At 38.1% G+C, this 22,334-nt stretch overlaps 1 protein-coding gene across 1 annotated transcript in view; it reads left to right on the top strand.

Annotated features, from left to right (window-relative positions):
- LOC104529236 (dynein heavy chain 3, axonemal-like) overlaps positions 1 to 21,767 on the top strand; it is a gene marked incomplete at its 3' end in the record, with an annotated part of 47,097 nt that extends 25,330 nt beyond the window's left edge. Inside the window, exons 24-48 of the mRNA XM_029086349.1 lie at positions 918 to 1,119; positions 2,015 to 2,107; positions 2,414 to 2,524; positions 4,351 to 4,465; positions 4,851 to 5,049; positions 6,442 to 6,550; positions 6,830 to 6,943; positions 8,037 to 8,213; positions 8,940 to 9,031; positions 9,437 to 9,656; positions 10,237 to 10,371; positions 11,632 to 11,743; positions 12,061 to 12,302; positions 12,871 to 12,971; positions 13,050 to 13,155; positions 14,454 to 14,583; positions 15,080 to 15,316; positions 15,693 to 15,796; positions 16,853 to 17,147; positions 17,583 to 17,762; positions 18,774 to 18,897; positions 18,990 to 19,146; positions 20,062 to 20,205; positions 20,819 to 21,485; positions 21,602 to 21,767. Coding sequence (XP_028942182.1) covers positions 918 to 1,119; positions 2,015 to 2,107; positions 2,414 to 2,524; positions 4,351 to 4,465; positions 4,851 to 5,049; positions 6,442 to 6,550; positions 6,830 to 6,943; positions 8,037 to 8,213; positions 8,940 to 9,031; positions 9,437 to 9,656; positions 10,237 to 10,371; positions 11,632 to 11,743; positions 12,061 to 12,302; positions 12,871 to 12,971; positions 13,050 to 13,155; positions 14,454 to 14,583; positions 15,080 to 15,316; positions 15,693 to 15,796; positions 16,853 to 17,147; positions 17,583 to 17,762; positions 18,774 to 18,897; positions 18,990 to 19,146; positions 20,062 to 20,205; positions 20,819 to 21,485; positions 21,602 to 21,767 — 4,332 coding nt within the window. The remainder of the gene's footprint in view (positions 1 to 917; positions 1,120 to 2,014; positions 2,108 to 2,413; positions 2,525 to 4,350; positions 4,466 to 4,850; positions 5,050 to 6,441; positions 6,551 to 6,829; positions 6,944 to 8,036; positions 8,214 to 8,939; positions 9,032 to 9,436; positions 9,657 to 10,236; positions 10,372 to 11,631; positions 11,744 to 12,060; positions 12,303 to 12,870; positions 12,972 to 13,049; positions 13,156 to 14,453; positions 14,584 to 15,079; positions 15,317 to 15,692; positions 15,797 to 16,852; positions 17,148 to 17,582; positions 17,763 to 18,773; positions 18,898 to 18,989; positions 19,147 to 20,061; positions 20,206 to 20,818; positions 21,486 to 21,601) is intronic.
- Between the last annotated feature and the right edge of the window lie 567 nt (positions 21,768 to 22,334).

Raw genomic sequence — 22,334 nt, 5'->3', positions numbered from 1 at the left:
AATAATTTCCTCTCTGTTACACTAGTGACCTAAGCAACAATATAACCAGTTCCGTCTATCTTGCATTAATTGATTATTAATGACAATTTTAATGACTGAAAAGTTGAAGTACTGAGGCCTGAGCAGTAGGCCTCAAACCAAAGTTGACCTCTAGATGAATCCCAAACCTGATCTCATATATTTAGCTAAATATGCATGCTCGTTAGTAGAATATGAAATATAGATGAAATATTATGAGAATATATTTATCTTGATCCATTCCAGGGTACATTGTCAAGGCTGAGAAACCAGGTGTCTGGCCTTGTTCAGAAGGAGGTGGTCAAAGTTGGATCAGTAAGAACTTCCTTGGTTCCTCCTTCGGCCCTGGCCAGGCTTTGTGGAGAAGCCAATGGAAGAAAGTGACCAAAACAGTAACTTCCCAGACGCATCTTGGATATTGGCCAAATCTGAGTTGTGCCTGAGCAAAGTGAAGCCAACCTGCCAGATGTTGCTGTACTTTCTCTTTACATAATTTGTTTGTTAAAGTGTATAAAAGCAGGACCCTCTCACAGCGAAGATGGAGACCTCACCCATGAGTGGACACACTGTGTAGGACCTCCCAATTGCTGGGAAAGGTGCTCCAGATCCTTCGCTGTGATCGGGACTCCTCAGCTGGTGTACGGGTCTGGGTGGTGGTAAAGTATTTGGGCAATTGGTGATGTATCTTTCTTAATCACTGTGCTACTTTCTCTTACGTAGTAATGATTAGGTGCATTACCCTGTTTATCTTTGTACCCTGCTTATACCTTTCTTTTTCCACTTTATTCTAAAGTAAAATGAGTTTATTTTATTTTCAAGTTGGTGTCTATGTCTTTTTTGCTAACCCCATCAATTAGCAAAATAAAAGTGCATTTTTGTTAATTGTATTCTTTTAACAGATTCTTTTTCCTGTCTAATGATGAGCTGCTTGAAATACTGTCCGAAACAAAGGATCCACTTCGAGTACAACCACATTTAAAGAAGTGTTTTGAAGGAATTGCTAAACTGGAGTTCACTGAAGATCTGGAGATCTTGGGCATGATCAGTTCAGAGAAAGAAGTTGTTCCTTTTGTAGATAAAATATATCCAGTGAATGCAAAAGTAATTTATTATTATTATTATTATTTTTGCTATATCATATTACATTAATACTTCACCTAAAGTGTATGTTTTGGGGGAATGACATTTAAAAAATCTAGGATCAGATCATGAAAGGCATTTAGGAAGTGAAAGGGCAGACTGGTGTTCTAGAACAGAAAAGGATGTCCTACAAAAAGGAGTAAGACATACCAGTTTTGGGGTAAATTCCTCTAGACACTTTTCTGCAGATTTACACACCTACTACTTTTAAGATGTAGATAGATAAGATATATATAAGCCAACCTCTCTATATACATATATATGTACCATTGCACAGCCTGGCTGAAACAGAGAGGAATGAGAGAAGTGATGAATGACTAGCAGTGAAGAATCAGAGGATTAGTTCAAAAGGGATCTGAGTAGAAATAGTAGCATTATAAGTTTTGGGAAGTATCTCAGTTCCAGCTTTTTCTGCTGTTCTCAGTGTGAAGATATGGAGCTGAATTGCTGTATAGTAACCAAAACAAGATGAAAAGTGGGGCATGTTGTGAGTTACAGATACCCTTGTTCCCTTAATCCTCCAGGAACAAAACATCCCCTGGGTTAAAATGAGCAAGCTTAATTGATCATGCAAGCTATGATCTGTGTGTTTGTTTATGCTTATCTGAAACATATCCAGCTGTTTCTTCAGTTGGATTGTCTTCAGAGTTAGATTGATTTACCTGCCTTCAGACAGTGTTAAACTGCAGTATTGCCTGTCAGAATCTGGGAAATTTCAACCTTTTTCCCTCCTATATACCACACCTACATCAGAAGAAAGCGTATTTAACCCTAACACACTCCAAATAATTTGTCTTTTAAGAGCAATATAATCCGGAAATGTGTCTTCACTCTTAACTGTTTTTCTTTTTTGAAGGGCATGGTAGAAAAATGGCTTTTGCAAGTAGAGGAAATGATGCTGGCCAGCGTAAGACAAGTTATTCAAGATGGCATAAGAGGATATAGCAAGGTAATTGTTCCTGAATTATAGTATAAAATAGATTTCACAAGCAACTGTACATGAACAGGTTGCTCAAATTCTTAACCGGGGAAACATGTTTGAAGCTCAGTGGAATCGTTTTCCTTGTTCAGTAGTACCAGTCTGAAGTTTTAACTCTGAAGGAGTTAAAAGAAGGAGTATCAAATCTTTCCATGCTGATTCTCATTTATTTACAGAATGACACAAAAGAAATCTGGGGAAAGTAATTGTTATCAGTGCCATAATCTAATGTGTTTATATGACTTTCTGCATCTGGAATGGATCTTTTTGTTTAAGGTTCCTCGAAAAACGTGGGTACTTCAGTGGCCTGGACAGGTGGTTATCTGCGTTTCATCCATTTACTGGACAGAAGAAGTGTGTGAGGCTATAAGGAAAGGAACTTTACCAGTAAGATTTTTTTCTACCTTTCTATTAATGAAGCAGAGTTTAGTGCTTAGCAATAAAAAGCTTCTTCTAACAAAGATCCTCAGTCAACAACATATTACAATGTACTCATGCAGTGTGCTTTATTTTCTGTCTATTTCTTTTTTTCATGTATCTTAGCAGGGGCTTGTTCTCATTTACTTTGGTGTTTATCAAGGCAAGTCCCAGTGAAGGAAATTCTATTACTTTTTTTACAAGTGATACTGGTGTAAATAAGAAAAAACAAACCAAAAAGTGATAGACTGTTGTTAGATGCTGTCTTTTTATTTCCAACTCCTGTCTTGGCATGTGAAGCCCGAGGGAAATGTACAGGCAGGAATCTCTCCTTACAGAATGGCGCAATTACTTGTCTGGTTATTGCTAGATTCTCCTGGTAATAAAGGTGCAGCAGCCAAGTTTGTTATCCTTTGCATTTGTTTTGTAGGTGGATGAGGATTTATTTGAGGATTAATTCTGTCAACAGAGTATTTGGGCTGCTTTTTAAATATGGAAATAGTAAAGTTTTAATAAACTTTACATCAAATACTAAATTTTAGTGTTAGCTCTTTGTTTCTGTATCCTTACTGAATATCTTGGGTTTAAAAGCAGTTGAAGATCTTATCACAGAATCACACACAGCATCACAGAATGTTCGGGATTGGAAGGGACCTCGAAAGATCATCTAGTCCAACCCCCCTGCCGGAGCAGGAACCTAAATGAGATCACAATATATATTCCACATATCCAGTCAGAACTGAAATTATTTATTGCTCTCAATGAAAATGCCCTGAACAATCCATAGGTTAAGAAAAATGAGAAGGAATAACAGAACAGTGAGTCACAGGACCTCTGGACATCATGTAGCCCAACCCCTGTTTAAAGCAGGGTCAGCTAAACCAGTTTGCTAATGGACTTGCTCCAGTATGCCCTGTCTTCTTTGCGGGAGCCGAAAACTGACACAGCACTCCGGATGCAGTGTCAGCAGCGCTGACTAGAGGGGAAGGATCACCTCCCTTGACCTGCTAGTAATGCTCTTCCTAATGCAGCCAAGCATGCTGTTGCACAAGGGCACATTATTGGCTTATGTTTGGCTTTGTGTCCACCAGCACCCAAGTCCTATTTTGCAGAGCTACTTTCCAGCTAGTTGGCCACCAGCATGTGCTGGCGCATGGGGTTATTCCTTCCCAGATACAGGACTTTCCCCTTTGTTGAACTTCACAAGGTTCCTGTCTGCCTCTTTCTCCAGTCTGTTGAGGTCCCTCTGATTGCAGCATACCCATATGGCTTGTCAGCCACTCCTCCCAGTTTTCTACCCTCTACAGGCTTGCAGAGGGAGCACTCTGTCCTGTTTTCTTGGTCATTAATAAAAACTTCATTAATCTTTCATTTCCTTAACTTTCTCATTCAATAATGAGAAAATAATTTAAAATGTTTATAATAAAGTTAGGAGAATCTTAGGTTTCTATTAATTATATTAATTTACAAATTACTACTAATATACAAAAGAAATCTAATCCAAATTTACCCAACAGTGAGAATCTGCTCATCTCCTATCATAGAATTTTGGCATTTCTATTAGGAAGAAAGATAAGACTTCTGCTTACACTATTTTCAGGCCATAAAGCTTTTTGAAGTGGTCATAGTAAAATAAACTGCCAGTATATCAGAAGAATTTTAAAAGTTTGTGTAGTGACAGGTCTTCCTTTACTATATTTTGTTGGAAGGGCTGTCTCCAGTGACTGCACCCATGGGAGCTTAGGAACTGCTAGCTACAGCATTACATTAACGCCTGTGTTCTGTTTCTGTGACAGGATTTCTTGGAGAAGAGCAATCTACAAATTGGGGACATTGTTGATTTAGTGAGAGGAAAGCTGTCCAGTGGAGCCCGACTGACACTTGGAGCTCTTACTGTCATTGATGTGCATGGTAAATGTGCAGTGCCGGTACTCTTGCTGCATCTGGGGCAGTGCTGCTATTGTTAGTTGGGTAAATTATTTGAAAGAGGCAGCTAAAATGCTTTCTCTAACTTTAAACAACCTTTACAGAGTTATTGCACAGTGTCTTTGGGCGGATGGAGATTGCTCAGTCCTAAACAAGTATCATCTATTTAGAACAGGCACTGGGACACAGATCAGATTAAGCTGATTCCCTATGCAAAACAGGGAAACATGAAAGCCAGCCTCCTACTCTAAATGTTGGTTTACTCTTACATAGCTATAAGTAAATGTTAGTTTACTTATACATTGTTTTAAGTAAACTAACATAGTAGAAGTGTTTAGATTTTTCAAGTAATCTGTGTCTTACTCTGCAGCTCGTGATGTGGTTGCAAAATTGGTTGAAGACAGAATCACAGATCTGAGTGACTTCCAGTGGCTTTCTCAGTTGAGATACTACTGGGATGAGAAGGATGTAATAGTCCAAATGATTACAACAGAAGCCAAATACGGTTATGAGTATCTGGGCAATTCCCCACGTCTGGTTATAACCCCACTAACGGATCGATGTTATAGGTAAAGCCATGTTGTCTGTGAATAAGGTTTTCTTTTTTTGGATTGTTCTATATTTACTTTAATTTTTTATAGTTAATAATAGCAGGAACCTCAGTAGCTAAGATTCTTCTCTAGGTTTTGGAGGCAAATCTTACATATCTTCTTTGCTCAAATATGGTAAAATATTTACAATGTATAGGTTTCTACACCAGTAGAGTAGTAGTCTCTCTTGTATCCAAGAATGTGCTTCTGAAAAGAGCTGGCAGCTCATGGTACTGGAACTGTAAAGAACTTTACAGTAGCACTGGTCAATTAATTTCTTTGAAATAAGACATACAGGTAGGGTATGCCTGCCTGTAAGATAAATGAGGTAATTATAGAGCCCTTCATATGTATTTGAATGCAATTAGCTTCCTGTTCCTCTGCTTGCTCACAAGAGGTTGAAATGGAAATACATCATCCCCCAAGGTTGAAGTATTCAAGGGCATTTGGTATTTCACTTCTGGTGAGCCCTGGAGACACAGGTCATCTATGCAGGTAATTTTAGGTCAAAGGTTTAAAGAACTTTATAGTATCTCCAGGCAAATATATGGTGAGGATATAAAGATTTTACTTAAGTGCTGAGCTGTGAACTCACCATTGTATAGAAGGCACTTGTAGTAAAGTGCCTATGTTAATGCCTATGCTGGCAAATGCTTAATCTTTTGGCATTCATAGTGGTGTTGAAAGAGCCTTGTTACTGGTGCATTAGCTGTAAACTGGGGTTGTCATTAGAATTAGCTCAATCTAACCTAAGACTATGCAGTTGGCTGTGCTAAGTGTAGTTTCAGCACAAGCAATGAGCGAGCAGACTATTCAGCACAACTTAACAACTGCTTTTGGTGGCAAAACCTTTAAATGAAGCTTTTGTAAAATAATCAGATCACTCCAGTTTTAACAGGGATCTCATTTTTAGTATGAAAATCACCTGGAGAGCAATGTGATTCCCAGGTTTATGAAACAACCTTTATGCTTTCTCAGTCATTTCTAAAGATAGACTTCATTTATAAAGCCAGCTTCAGGTTCTTGTAATGAGCGGTGGTGCCACTTGATGAAAATGTGTGTTTTTGTGAACTCTGACATTTTGCTTATGGCACTCTGCGTTTGTTCTTGTGTAATTGAGGATATACAGGGTGGATGCATGTGACAAAAAGCCTTGACACTCCTTGTAGGCCAAGTGGGTGAATGTGAGCTTCCACAATTGGGAATCAGTTATGAGACAATACTGTTTTTTTAGGACAAGTTGCAAAGTTAGTAGGGAACAAGTAAATAATTTCCAGGGGAACCTGTATAGGAAAATGCTTATCCATACCTTCAGAAACAATCTGCCATTAAAGATTACTATTTCTAATGCCTATGTTCTTGTTTATGTAGGACATTAATGGGTGCCTTGAAATTAAATCTTGGTGGTGCTCCAGAAGGACCTGCTGGGACTGGCAAAACAGAAACAACAAAAGATCTAGCAAAAGCACTAGCTAAGCAGGTACCAAAATATAAACTTTTTTCTTCCCATTGCTTATGTTTGGGTACGTAGGTATTTCTTGAAATGCCATCCTTAAGCAAGGGCTGCTTGTTCTGTACCTGTTCTTTATTCACAGAAATAGTTGGCCAGAAGCACACATTTAGGAGCGTGTTTATATGGCATCCTAGTGTTCAAATCCAAAATTAGCAATGATAATTCCTTCCCATTTTAGATGCTAAGACTTTTATAGTGGACTTTGTGTTAATACTGAGAGATGTTCTCTGTGTGTTTTTGTTGTAGTGTGTGGTCTTTAATTGCTCCGATGGTCTCGATTACAAGGCAATGGGCAAGTTCTTTAAGGGACTGGCACAATCTGGTGCATGGTCCTGCTTTGACGAGTTCAATAGAATTGAGGTAATGTTTTAACTCACACAAATAAGATGATAAAGCTTTAAATTAAGATATAAGAGGTTTTAGATTTAGACATGACAGTATTATTGCCAATTTTCTACTTCTATTTGTGGTACAGCCTCTTTGTTTTGAGAATGACACAGAAATAGGTGCTCAGCTGTCTGCGGTGGGAGCCCATGCCTACCTGTGATGTGTTGCAGAAGTCTTGTGTTCTAGGTTATTTTAGCTGGAAAAATGGTTCTGTGCAATTTCCTCTCTGTATGTGCCACTCATTTGTTGGGAAAGAACTGTCCTTCTTGTCTCCTTGAGAAATCAAGCTACAGCTGTGGGGCTGCATTTATGTTCAGCACAAGGCAGACAAATCCTGGTAGAGGGATTCCTGTGACTAGCAGAGTGTGACTAACCAATTGACCTGGTTAACTAACTGTGTAACCAGACACATCTAATTCCCTCCTTAATCTTACTCTGATTTTTTTTTGTTTTGTTTTAAAATTTGGTCACTTTGGAGTTAGATTTAAGTAGATACTAGTAAATGTGGAAATTCCATGAAGATCTATTTTATATGTTTGAGTATCCTTAGTGCCTTAACCTCTCCATTGGTCTGCTGTAACTTATTTTTTAATGAATTCAAGTTTTAGTATGCTCATTTTCCAATATTCTGTTACCTTGATACTTTAAAGCACTGAGGATTGACCCTAGGCTGCCTTACCCATTCTTTACATTTACCCTCAATTTGGGGCACTGGGTGAATTGGTCCTTCTGAAGAGCCTAAATTCTGTATCTGAGGTAAAAGGAAAGTGCTTTTGGAGGCCTCCAGAGGGAATTCCTGTCCACCTAACTTAGATATCTATATTCAGGTGGATGGTATTTCCCTTTGGAGGCTTTTAGAAGCCTCTGTTGATCTGTCTACGTTGGTTGAGTAGGGATCTTTCAGAGGACCACTTCAATAGACAGCTAATATTTAGGCTCAGTTATCAGTCACAGGGTCATTTTTCACCTGGAGGAATGCAATTATAGCCATCAAAATATATAAACAAAAACATTTTAGATTGCCTCCAAGTGTCTCATGTTTTCCAATCTATTCTGTCTGTATTAGGTTGAAGTATTATCTGTAGTTGCCCAACAAATACTTAGCATCCAGCAAGCTATTATTCGCAAACTCAAAACATTCATCTTTGAAGGGACAGAGATCTCTCTTAACCCTACATGTGCTGTGTTTATCACAATGAATCCTGGATATGCTGGACGGGCAGAGCTACCCGATAATCTGAAGGTAAATCTGATTTCTTAGAGGAATTAAACAGAATTTTCAACTTCTGGTCTATTGTAATAGGAAACAGAAAGCAGCAATCAACTAATACATTAATAACCCATTCAAGCATATTCTGCTGTGCTTTTTGCTAAGCTTTAGTAAGTGTTTAGGACTGTACGAAATGCAGAGATGAAAGGTCTTAATCATACTGATACTAGTTCACAGCTTTAACTGTGCTCTCTCTAAGTGGAAATCCTCCTGGTTTACAATGGTTTGGTGATCCAAATCCCGATTTAAATTGATTGTAACTTTGCAAGTTGCTGAGACACTGCAGAGAGACCAATGTGGTCCTAGTTATTTTCCTAGCTTTGCCACAATTTTTTTGCATGACCTGTTACAAGACCTGTTACTAGTACACACCATGTACTAGTTTGTCTGCTATGAAACTGAGATGAAGGACACCTCCCTTTTCCTCTATTAATAGTTCTTTAGGATTATGATTCTTTCTAAACATTTGTTTCTCTGGTGCTTAGCACAGACCTCTTGAACCTCTTGATAAGATCATAATGGAACAGAATAGAATTCTAATGCAATTTCATAGAGTTCAGAAGATTCCTAAAGTGATGAAAATGAAATATGGTGTACAGAAGTTCATGAATTTATGGAGAATTGCTATTCTTACAAAACAGACACAAGTTATTACCATATTCCATAGTCTAAGCTTGTATCTTACTTTTATTCTTACAGGCACTGTTCCGAACAGTTGCCATGATGGTTCCAGATTATGCTTTGATTGGAGAAATTTCACTTTATTCAATGGGATTTCTGGACTCCCGGAGGTAAGACAACGCTGAATCTTCCATCTCAGTTGAGTCTGATATACCTCATTCCTCTGTGTCTGAGGCCTGTAGTTTTGGAAAGCTGTCCATGTGCTGTCTCTCCAGAAAGTACTTTTTAATCTCCTGCTTCATCAGCAATTCTCATTTACCACCTGTTGACGAATGTGCACCTCTACACAGGAACATTTGGAAAACGTATCATAATATCAAACAGAACTCCTAAATGGCACACACATTCTCTGGCATGGTGAAATCTACAGTTTTGCTTCCTAGATGTTTTGGGCCATCTTGTCAGCTGATAAGTCTAATAATCACTGCAGTTACTTTGTGTGTATGGGTACTTAAATTATTTTCCTTGCATGGTGAGATATTTTCATTCTACATGTAATATTTTAATATCCACAGTCTTGCCCAGAAAATTGTTGCCACTTACCGTTTGTGCTCTGAGCAGCTGTCATCTCAGCATCACTATGATTATGGAATGCGTGCTGTTAAATCTGTCCTGACAGCAGCAGGAAACTTAAAACTGAAGTACCCAACTGAAAATGAAAGTGTGTTGTTACTTCGAGCTTTGCTGGATGTTAACTTGGCCAAATTCTTGGCACAGGATGTGCCATTGTTTCAGGTAAGCTATCAGGCCAGTGTGTTTAGGTTTTGTGATTGAGATCCATTATAAGAACCTACAGAACAGGTCATTATCTTGATTTAGAACAGTTTGGTCTACATGCTGCTGTATTAGTGTAGAGTTATTTCAGTCCACTGATCTGGATGTACTATTTGATTCTGTTAGTATTGTTTTGAAAAACAAACTTTCAGTGGTGCCTTTTAAGTTATTCTAGAAAATATTTTATAAAATATCTTGCTAAAAGTCACTCTGTGTTGTTTCATTCATGGAGACCATTCTTTGAAGTTTGTGTTCTGACTTTGTGCTGGAATTTGCCCCAAATTTGCAGCAGGTTAAGCTTCCTTCTACAATACCAGTGTGTGTATGAAAAGGTCAGGCACTCATTTCTGTCTCATGCATACAGAATACTTTCATTGCTACAGTTTGCTTAGAAATTACTTTTGTCTAGCTGAGGACATTTCCTCTTAACCTCCTGTTATCTGTATGAATATTGTTTTACTTGTAGATTTTTATGCTTTGGGAATTTTTCCTTTTTGTAATCTGTGTTCAAATAGTGTTCTCTGCTGTCTTTCCTTAACAGGGCATCATATCTGACCTATTTCCTGGAGTTGTTCTTCCTACACCAGACTATGACCTTTTTGTCAAGGCACTGACTGAAAATATTAAAAAAATGGATCTTCAACCAGTAACATGGTTCATTGGAAAAATTATTCAGGTTTATTTTCTCATACTTCTGGGGAAGAAAAGTGTGAGAGCGGAAACACTCTTCATTCACTGTCTGTGTCATGAATTAATAGTTGATATTTTCCATGATCAATAAGTAGAAAATTACAAACAGCGTATTTTTACTGAGTAAAAATCATGGAGTAAAAGCCTGCTTTGCTCATAGTGATTTTTTAAATTCAGTCAGCCTGTGAAGGAGCTAACGTGCACAGCCACATTGTAGGTCTTATGGTTCAGGATAGAAAATTAGACTGAATCTGTTATTAGCTGAGGCAGTGTAGCCTACTGAACAGATCTCTGGATGGGGATCAGGCCCTGTTCCCAGTTCCACTCACAGTCTCTTTGAGAAGTCTTGAAAGAGGTGACATTTCTTACTCTTGCTTATACTTCACCTCCAGCTCTGTGTTCCCATTGTCTCCCATTAACTCGTATTAGTGACCTTTTAAAGAATGCTTAATTTTTTTTTTCTTGTGAGTAGTGCAGCCTACTGACAGTGTAATGGCAAGGGCAAAAACGTGTGGCTGGGGCAGGGTCATGAGAGGCCCTTCCAGCAGCAGTTCAGACTTCATGGCTTATGTTCAGACTTGGCTTATGCTGCTTTGCAAACCATGCTTTAACTTTCATTTAAATAGGGATAAATATTAACTGGTTAGGAGTTTAGGCTAAACCAGAAAATATCAGCCCTAGCCTGGGATTTAAAAGTCTTCTTAGGGGTTCTTCTTACAGGTCTGTGTGAAGGTGTTCTGTTTCAAGGCTTTGACTTGAGTTCTGGCAAGGCTGGTGACTGAAGAAGTTACCACTCTTGCAATCCAAAGCCAGCCTCTGTGTGACCAGTCATATGACAGATCCTCAGAACTGTAGTTTCAGTCCCATTGTGTTAGATTCATTGGTAACCATTGATTTCAGTTTAGGCTTTTACACTGGGCTATGATCTACAGTGTCTGGTTGGTGCACTCACATCCTGTACAAGGATGCTGTTACAGCTGAGGGATAATGTTTAGCAAGGAGAAAGGGAGGATGCCTGGGGGCAATGACTTCTTAAATTATATCAGTGAGGATTGTGAGAATTGCCATAATAATCTGACTGCCTTCTGGTTTGGGTTAAGGCTTTAGTCAGCCTTAATAGAATACAGATATTTGGCTGATACTTTGTCCTGTCATGTCTGAATGCAGGAGGCATACCTCTAGTTTCATACCCATAATGCTTCCTTTTGTGCTATGTTAAAGAGTCGATCTCTTGTCACTGCTACAGATATATGAAATGATGCTGGTGCGCCATGGTTTCATGATTGTTGGAGATCCTTTGAGTGGGAAGACCTGTGCGTACAAAGTGCTAGCTGGTGCCCTTGCTGATTTGTGCGCAGGTAATGTTGTTCAGCCACAGACTTCTCATTTAATGAAGTTAATTCTCTGACTAAGGTTTTCCCTTTACAGAGATATGCCCAGGTTGTTAATTGTCCTATAATCTGCTTTCTCAACTGGAAATTTTCTATTTGTTGAACTATTTTTTTCTGGTATATTTGTCTGGAAGTATACTGCTACCTAGCTGCCAAATGTCTGGGTTTTTTTGCCTTGGGCAACTAAAGTAGGATCCCCAGGAATCATCTCGTTCTTCACTTCAGTTGTTGAATGAAATTAACCTATCAAATTCTCAAGCTCATCTATTTGTCTTTTTACACAGCAAAATCCATGGATGAATTTGCTGTTGAATACAAAGTTATTAATCCCAAAGCAATTACTATGGGACAGCTATATGGCAGTTTTGATCCTGTAAGCCATGAGTGGACAGACGGAGTTCTTGCAAATGCCTTCAGGGAACAAGCATCTTCTACCACAGATGATCGGAAGTGGATTATTTTTGATGGCCCAGTGGATGCAGTTTGGATAGAGAACATGAACACTGTGCTGGATGATAATAAAAAGGTAACCTAATTTTTGCCAGTAATCTCCTCCTTGAATATACATACTTTATTTTAGTAGTAGCAATATTGTTACCATGTTAGTCAAAGGAGATGTGAGACCCAGGAAAGGCTGATGTGCTTAAAACCATTGCCTTATTTCCCCAGTTATGAGAGTTGGTTTATTAAGCTGGTACTTCTGCCTAAAAGCATTTTCTTGCTCCTACTTCGTTGAAATGAGATTGCTCACTGAAGCTTTTTTATTTGCCTTTTTAGGAAACTGAAATACATAAACACAGTTCTGTAACTGAAAATTTAAATTACTTAGTGAACAAATTAACTAAAAAAAGCTGCAGGTCATAACTACTTTTCCTTGCTGAGTGATTTAAAGATAGAGCATTGTTCTCTGTGTCTCTGCAAGTCGTTAACAGTAACGTGGGAAAGTTGAGACAAGGTTAGAAAATATCATGTGTTGTGAGAATACAGATGAGTGAATGAGGAGTGACACTAAGAATATTCAGTGATTTTGTGACAGGTATTGCTTGTGCAATCATCAGTGCATAGATCATGTTTGTGTGATGCTCTTCTTCTAGCTGTGCTTAATGAGTGGTGAAATAATTCAGATGAATTCGAAAATGAGTTTAATCTTTGAGCCAGCAGACTTAGAGGAGGCATCTCCGGCAACTGTCAGCAGGTAATGTGAAAGCATTTAAACTTGAATTGTCCCACCTTGCACATCTATTCCTGTACCATAGTTGTTTGCTCTTCCCAGGTGTGGTATGATCTATATGGACTCACAACAGTTAGGTTGGAAGCCACTGAAAGATTCCTACATGAAAACGCTGCCTCCAAACCTGCAGGAAGAACACCGAGAGCTGGTGCGAAACTTAATTTTTTATATAGGTCTAATCTAGAAGCTTAACTTTAAGGTGATGTTCACAGTTTGCCCACTTGAAGGCAGGCATGCAAAATCAAAACTTTTTGAAATACTTCCATGATTTATAGTGTCCTAGATCTCCTAGAGGCTGTTGTAATGATTTTGTAGTGATGAATGTCAAATGTCATTGCAAGGAAGGTCCTTGAGAGCTGGAGATGCCATGAGTATTAGAAATACAATCCGGGAAAAACTGGAAGACTCTGAATGTTTTGAATACATCCTTCTTCTTTCTCAGACATCTAGAGTTTAGCCTGAGAAATGCTTATAATAATATTATCATCATTAACAGCTTGATCTTCAAAGCCTTAGTCACCTCATGAATCCTTGCTTTGTGTTGTGTATTGTAGTATATCTTCAGTGTAGATGCAAATAAAAGTAGGTGTTGGTTGGAATGAGCTTTTAATCATATCAAAATTAAAAATCCCTTTTATTGGGAATTAAAATCTAGTAAAAGATTTAGAATAAGATCTGTACACAATAGGATTTGTGCTGGAGAAAACTTTGATTTTTTTTTTTTTTGTGATTTGACAAGGCCCCTGCTGAGTTTTTGCAGGAAATTGTGAACAAATTCAAAAGAAGTACCAAGACTAAAAGAGCTGTTTATTGACAGTTTTCTTAGTTCATCAAAGCCAAATAATTATTGCTTAACCAGCAGATAGCTTGACCCTTTAGTGCATCTCCCTGAGTACTAGTCCCTGGGAAAAGGCTAGCATGATTCCTCTCTTGTTTTCCTGCTTGAGTTCATGGAGCAGATACCACCAGCCGTGGTCATTATCTACCTGCATGCTGCGGCACTCCTGCAGATAACAGTCAGTTCCTGCTTTCTGGAATTTCTGCTGTGGCACAGTATCTGTGCTGAGACCTCAGCAGGGACCTGTCCTTTTTAAGGGAGGATTAAGCCCTTATCTTTGTTTCTGTTGGAATAATTTTGTTGTTGCCTAAGCAAAACAGTGGTCTGCCTAGGCTGAGCTACTGCTCAGCTGTCTGGATAAGTAACTGGGTAACAAAATTCCTGATGAAAATTTCTCTGTGGTAGAAGCAACTTGTTTTCACCATCAGATAATGATGGTGTAAGTGTCGTCGCTTAAGTACTGCCTCACTCAGGTCTGTTCCTGATCTTCCCTCCGACAACTTGAAGAATTTCTGATTCCTTATGTTTTATTGAGGGAAAATTGAGGGCTAGTGGGAAATGTGGGAGCTTCTGCATTGTTTTAAAGCCATTTCCTTTTCTCCTGGTAGGTTAATGACATGTTTATGTGGCTAGTCCAGCCCTGTTTAGAGTTTATTCACCTTCATTGCAAGGCCATTGTACAAACATCCTCTATTCATCTGAGTTATAGCTTGATGAAACTCTATACTTGTCTGCTTGGTAAGTACTCTAAGCCTTATTCTTCTAACTTCATTGTTTCTTTTTTTCCTGCTGTGTCCAATGACAAGATGCAAGTTATCAGCTGCAAGGAAATACGAAAGGAATTGCTTACTGTTGAGATCATGCAACACAAGTCCTTTCTTACTGATTGGTATTAATAACAGTTCTTTAACTAGCCTACAGAGCTTTCACATTTGGACACTGGTGTCATTACAACACTGAACATGATCTTATGAGTGTATTCCATGTGTTTTTCTTGCTGTTAGCTAGCATCCTAAGAAAAGAATTAGGAGCCTTTGTAAATGTTTTTTCTTCTCATTTATTTTTATTTGTAAACAGTATTTTACACAGACAAGATCTTAGCTCTGTAGATGTGCTTTGTTCCACCAAAGACAATACTCTAAGTTTGTCTCAGAATACTTTTGCAAAAATACATTTTGAATTGGGATTTATGCTTATTACTGGCATTTAATTAAATTAAAAATATGTGTTTTAGATGAAATAAAGCAATCTGAGGAAGAGGAGAAGGAAAGCATGTCTAGTCAGCAGATCACCTTGTGGCTGCAGGGGCTTTTCCTTTTTGCTTTGGTTTGGACTGTTGGTGGGATCATCGATGCAGACAGCAGAAAGAAATTTGATTTGTTTTACCGCAACTTGCTCATGGGAATGAATGATGAAAATCCACGCCCTAAAAGTGTGAAGCTTGCCAGAAGCAGTATCTTCCCAGAAAAAGGTGCTTCTTCATAGCTGTACTTGCCTGGCCTTTTATAAAGCAATAAGAAAACTCAGCACTTCAAGGGAGAATAGGCTGCCTGGCAGATGTTAAGTCTGCAGCAGAGCCACCATCTGCCAAGCCTTGGGCTGCACAGTTGGTTCTTCTTTCCTGGCTCTTTTAGCCAGGGGTAGCATATACCTTATTTTGTACTCAAACAATTTAGCTGAATCTGACCTAAAATAATTTGGTGATAATAATGGCAGTGGGGGAGGAGGGTACCTCATATACTAAAAGCCTTCATTATCTCTCAGTGCTGGATGTCTCACACTAAAATGGTTCAAGTTTATTTTTATTCTTTAATCAGTGGGTTTTCATATGTTGTGTTTTTTAACAGGGAGTGTTTATGACTTCTATTTTTACAAGCACGGTAGTGGGCAGTGGAACATGTGGACAGAGTACATCACAAAAGAAGAGCAAGTTATCTCCCCAGAGGCTAAGGTTCACATTGACATCTTTCATTATAGAAAATAATTATTTGACTAAATGATTTAGAGATATAAATCATCTACCTTACCTAGCTCTGATGCTACTATATTAGGCTGTTTAGTGTTTGATCTTCGACATTTAATTAATCTCTGTAGGCTCCTTCTCATGCTTATGTCTTAATTCTGGTACCATCAATACTGAAAGTTCAGCACTGCAGGTGAACATGGAGCCCTGAGGTTGGCTGGTGGTTGAAATTTTTGGTTCTGCTTTTGTCTCTGTAATAGCATCTGATGTTGGGGAAATCATGGTAGGAAAAAACCCAAGCCCGAATTTCCCTTCCTTCATTTTTGTTTTCTGTGGTTGATGTAATGATATTCTAGTATGAATTGATCAGAGAAAGCAAGCAAAGAGACTCACTACTTCTTGGGCTATGGATAGCAGTACTGAGAGTCCTGGAGCCCCTCCATTTCCAAATAGGGGCACTCACATTTTGAGTGGCAGCTGTGAGCTCAAGGGAACTGTAGCGCAGCAGAGGTCTAGAAAAAGCACCTATTCTGAAGATGAAATTTCAAGATAACTTAAGTGATGTTTGTTCAGCTTTTCATTCCATTGTAGTTGCAACTGTCTTGTCTATTGAGTGCATGAGAGATGTAAGATTACATTTCATTCTGCTTTCTAAAACATTTCCTTGATATATGATGCACAGCTGCTAATGATACATGGAAGATGAGAAAGAGAAAAAAATTTCCCACTATTCCTTTCCCTTTGCACAATAAAGGAGTAGAATTAAGCCATACCTAACCCTGCAGTTCTGCTTCCAAGATTTATAGTGTGTATGAACCCTAACATAGATAATACTAGTTGTGCTGTTTACTGTATGAGCACTGAACAAGAAGTGGGGCCATACTATCCATCAGAACCTTGTTATAGCCTAGGTTTTTAGAGAAAATAATTTTTTAAAAAATTCATTTGTGCTACAGGTGTCCTGTAGCTGCTTGCAAATATTCATGTTGATTAAGATATTAGATGTATGATTTTCATGTTCTATTTTACTTTCCTATGTAACAGGTATCTGAGCTGATCATTCCAACAATGGAAACTGCCAGACAAATGTTTTTTCTTAAAACATATGTGGAGCATAATATCCCCTTGCTTTTTGTGGGTCCAACTGGCACTGGAAAATCAGTTATAACAAACAGTTTTCTACTACAACTTCCAAAGCAAAACTATATCCCAAGCTTCCTCAACTTCTCTGCAAGAACCTCTGCTAACCAAACCCAAGATATTATTATGTCCAAGCTGGACAGAAGAAGAAAAGGATTATTTGGACCTCCTTTGGGGAAAAAAGCTATAATATTTGTGGGTAAGATAGATTTTTCAGGGTTTTAATCTCATTTTAATTCTGATTTTAGGCAAAGGAAGTGATTCACCTGAGACTAGTAATTTTGTATTGCCTCAGTGCTCTCGGTTTCTTTCAGGCATGCAAAGAAGGATTACCACTGCCCCCTGCTGAAAACTTTCTGTTTAAGTGGTGGTTGTCCAGAGTAGTTCATAGTGTTACAGTGTGACATGAAAGAAAATAAAGCGAAGTCTAAAATCACCAACCACCCTAAGCTAAACCATCACCTCTAAGTATGCTTGTGAAGTGTAATGCTATTTGATTCTGGTTAGTTTAATGGGAAGCAAGAATAACAAGGCACAACCTTTTTCTACCTCTAGGTCAGTTCTTAGCTTCGAAAGAAAACTAGTTCCTAAACACTGCGGGGGTTTTTTTGTTCAATGTTTGTGTTCTCCGTAGATGATCTAAACATGCCTGCAAAGGAAGTGTATGGAGCCCAGCCACCTATTGAGCTTCTCAGACAATGGATTGATCATGGTTACTGGTATGACAAGAAAGATACATCCAAGATTAATATCATAGATGTGCTGCTTGTTTCAGCTATGGGTCCACCTGGGGGAGGCAGGAATGATATTACAGGTAGGAAATATATTACTATGGTAAGTAGTTTTCTAATGGACTGAAGTTCAGGGGCAGGTTCAGTTTTGCTGATGACAAATTCTGCATTTATCTATTACTTGTAAACCTGCAGATACATTCACTGGCTGGGTCATTCCAAATAGAAGTCTGTATGCTCAAGGTGAAATATGTACCTTTTCCAGAGGGAGTTTAATCAACATTAGAAGCAATGTTTTTAGTGTTGATTAAACTATGAATGAAGAAAATAGTTCTAAAATTAGAGAATTGGACACTTTCTCCTTTTTCTAGTCTTTGGAAAAGGGAGGGGATACATCTTCTTGACAAGACTTTCTGGCAGTTCTCTTCTGAAATTGTATCTCCTGCTGCTAAGATAGGTTGCCTGCATTTATTTACAAGCATGTTGCCTGCAAGTCTGTGATTCCTGTGATATCCCCATAAGGGAGGTTATCTTTTCTAATGAAAAAATTATGTCAGTAAAAGCCCTAATGTAGCTACAGCTGCACCATTATAAGGCACTTTATGCCACTTTGCTTCATATGAACACTCTAATACAGGTATAACTGTATGTCCTGTGAGGAGGCTTGATTAAGGTAACTCTTCTGATACAGCTAAATTTGTAAAATTTACTAGTGTATAGACTGATTTTTTTTTTTTTAATTAAAGCTGATAAGATACTTGATTTTTGTAAAGTTTTATTGTGTCATATCACAATCAACAGGGCTAATATGAGCTGAAATTTAAATTTGAGTAATAGTGGCCTTGTTGTAATGGAGATTCATATTTTTCATATTAAAAACAGTTACTCTAAGAGAAATACTGATATAAAATATAAACTATTTTATATTTCTTTTGCATCACTGCTGGGGCAGAAATTTGCCAGAAACAGTCATGGAGCTGGAGCCAGATTCAAATCTTGTTGAGTGGCAGTCAGTCCTAGAATATGCTATCTGACAGATGGAAAAATGTTTGGACATTCCTAAATCTTTCTGCATCTTTTTGTGTGCATTACAGGACGCTTCACACGGCACTTGAATATTGTATCTATCCATTCTTTTGATGATGAAATATTAACAAAGATTTTTACTGCAGTTGCTGATTGGCACTTCAGCAAAGGCTTTGAGCCTGTGTTTCTAAGGTAATGGGATATATTTCTTGTAACACCTTTGTCATTTTTTTTCCTGCTATTTATCTGCAGAAGTTAAAATTATATCTCTTTTCCTTCTTAAGGCTGGGTAAGATAATGGTCCAAGCAACAATGGTGATTTATAAAATGGCGGTTGATAATTTTCTCCCAACTCCTTCAAAATCCCACTATGTCTTTAATCTACGGGATTTTTCCAGGGTTATTAAAGGAGTGCTGCTTTGTCCACACACTCATTTGCAAGTAAGTTGTAGTTTCGTTATGTTGCTGTAAGAAAGAGCAATGGAAAAATTAAATTATTTTTAATATCAGTAGGTAAACATTTCAAAATACTTGAACTGTGTTTTCAAGAGATATACAAGGTTTAAAATTGGGATAGTCCCTGAATACCTTGATACATATTTTCTGTCTTTCTCTGAAGGAGACAGCTGTCATTTTTGTTAATATTCTTTACATGTATTACAGTTAGGCCCAGAGGTCCAAGGCCAGTCTGTCAAGTCAGACAGTCCCTTCTCTTGAACTTGCAAACTAAATATACAAAAGAAACAAATGTGGGAAAAGACTCAGTATCTCTCCCTTACAGATGGCAAGCTCATCAGTGAACAAGACTGAATAATTTAGCCCTGAGCTTGACTGTTGTCACAAACTACAAATTAATACTGATAGATGTGTATATTTTCATCTTTCTACTTTTTTTCATCCATATTCAGTAAAATGTCAGGTTAAAGGAGTATTACAGATTTTATTTCTGTTGGGAGAATGTTTTTGGTGCAGAAACAGAACAAAACCTCTAAAAGCTATTCAGGGGAAATCTTAGCCAACAACGGTTTTGGGCAGGACTTGAGTTAGAGCGCATGAGCCATATCTTTGAAAGATTTATTCTTGATGTTGGAAGGGTGGGGAGGTTTGATACAGTAGAGAAAAACACTTTGACATAAGAGTCCCAGTTTGTATTGGCAGAAAGGACAGGACGGGTAACTAGGTGAGGAAGCCAGTTAAGTTAGCAGATGCCAAGCCATGTGCTGAATGGCTTGAAATTGAAAGATTCCCACTGTGTTGAGTACAAGATATAGCAGGGTCCAGATGGACATTTCTGTCCTTTTGTTTTTAAACAAATCCTGCCTAAGCTATATTTACCCCTTGTTTTTACATTTTCAGGGTGGAGATAAACTGATAAGACTTTGGATTCATGAGGTTTACCGAGTTTTCTATGATCGTTTGGTTGATGAGGAGGACAGAAAGGTATTCTTTCAGATGGTACAGGAGACAACAACAAATAGCTTCAAGCAGAGCTTTAATAAGGTATTTTTTGTTAATGTGCTGGGACCAAGAATGAGACTGATGCATTTCCAGAAATACTTTGACATTGAGACATTGAGATTACATTAGTATTGGACACATTTTGAATTATTTCAATCAATACATTTTTAAAGTATGGTTGGTATTCTATTCTGTATTGATTATTATACATATATCTAGTCATGTTAATACAAATTACTTCATATCAGAATGATTCATAACTCCAAAAGGGTTTTGTGTCGGTAGAGAGGACTATCTGGAATAAATGTCTTACACAATGTTCATCTGTGCTTTTGTTTAAGTTAATATTTGGGTGACTCAAAGGGAGTAGTGGGTACTTTTCTGAGAAGCCTTTTGGGAACTCATCCTGTATTTGTCAGCAAAATCTCTCTGTGAAGTATGCATATGTGGAATCTTGCATGTTAACCTACAGCATATTACCCATTTAGGTGGGGTTTTTTGTGGGTTTTTTTTCCAGACTAAGATGATAGCTGAAACAGCTGGGAAACAGTGCTTCCCACAGTATTATTACTATGTAGGTAAGAGTGATTATGACTTTAAGGAAAATAATTCTTTAATAGTTTGAATTATCTGTTGATTCTTGTCTTTTCTCTAGGTACTGAGTCATCTCTCATCTACTGAAGAAATCTCTGATGATAATATTCGCAGCCTGTTCTTTGGAGACTATTTGAAGCCGGACAGTAATGTAAAAGCGTATGATGAAATCACAGACTTAGAGCAACTGACAGCCGTGATGGAATACTACCTTGAAGAATACAACAATATCAGCAAGGCACCAATGTCCTTAGTTATGTTCAAGTTTGCTATTGAGCATATCTCAAGGATATGCAGGGTACTGAAACAGGATAATGGACATCTGTTGTTGTTGGGGATTGGTGGGAGTGGTCGACAAAGCGCTACCAAGCTAGCCACCTACATTAATACTTTTGAACTCTTTCAAATTGAAATTCTGAAATCCTATGGAATCAATGAATGGAAAGAAGATGTTAAACGAGTCATGCTGAAAGCAGGTGTTGCAAACAAGAATGTGTCCTTTTTGTTCTGTGATAATCAAATAAAGGATGAAGCATTTGTAGAAGATATCAACACGCTTTTAAATACCGGTGATGTGCCTAGTATCTTTGCAGCAGATGAGAAAGCTGATATTGTTGAGAAAATGCAAAGTGCAGCAAGGATGGAGAACAGGAAAATTGAAGTCACTCCCCTTGCTATGTACAATTTCTTTATTGAGAGAGTGAAGAAAAAATTGCATATTGTCTTAGGTCTGTACACAACGTGTTATTTCTTAGAATGTTTTTTCTTAGGCGTAGTTTTTTCTGCTTTCTAACTGCAAACAAGCTTAGGTAACAATTGTGATTTTTTTTTTTTTTCCCCCTAGCCATGAGTCCTATTGGAGATGCATTTCGAAATAGATTACGGATGTTCCCTTCACTAATAAACTGCTGCACCATTGATTGGTTCCAAACCTGGCCTACAGATGCTTTGGAAATGGTTGCTAACAAGTTTTTAGAGGATGTTGAACTCGAAGATGACATTAGAAAAGAGTATGAATTTATCTGTTAAGAAACATATGAAGCAAATGTTTGTTCCCCCACCCCTCGCACTCCCAACATACTTGATCAGGAAACTGTTCTTATAAATGGACAAAGCCAGCTCTGGGATTTTAGTGTGCCCTGGTTTCAGCTGGGATAGAGCTATTTTTCTTCTTAGTAGCTAGAATAGCACTGTGTTTTGGATTTAGTATGGATTTGGTATGAAAAGAATGTTGATAATGTACTGATGGTTTTAGGTATTGCTAAGAAATCAAGGACTTTTCAACTTCTCATGCTTTGCTAGTGTTCAAGAAGCTGAGAGGGAGCATAGCCAGAGCAACAGACCCAAACTGGCCAATGGGATATTCCATATGATACAGTGTCATGCTCAGTATAGAGATGAGGGTTGGCTGAGAAGTTCACTCTCTGTCTTTTCTGCGATTGTAGTTTCAGGATTTTCTCTCCTCTGGGATCACTACCCAGGAACAGGCTGGGCATTGGTTGTTGGGTGGTGAGCAGTTGCACTGTGCATAACTCATTCATATATTCTGTTATTATGACTATTATTATTATTATTAT

This window comes from Antrostomus carolinensis, unplaced genomic scaffold (genome assembly GCF_000700745.2).
Source record: "Antrostomus carolinensis isolate BGI_N321 unplaced genomic scaffold, ASM70074v2 scaffold12918, whole genome shotgun sequence".
In the NCBI taxonomy this organism is placed as follows: domain Eukaryota; kingdom Metazoa; phylum Chordata; class Aves; order Caprimulgiformes; family Caprimulgidae; genus Antrostomus; species Antrostomus carolinensis.
This window is presented reverse-complemented; position numbering and strand designations above follow the sequence as displayed.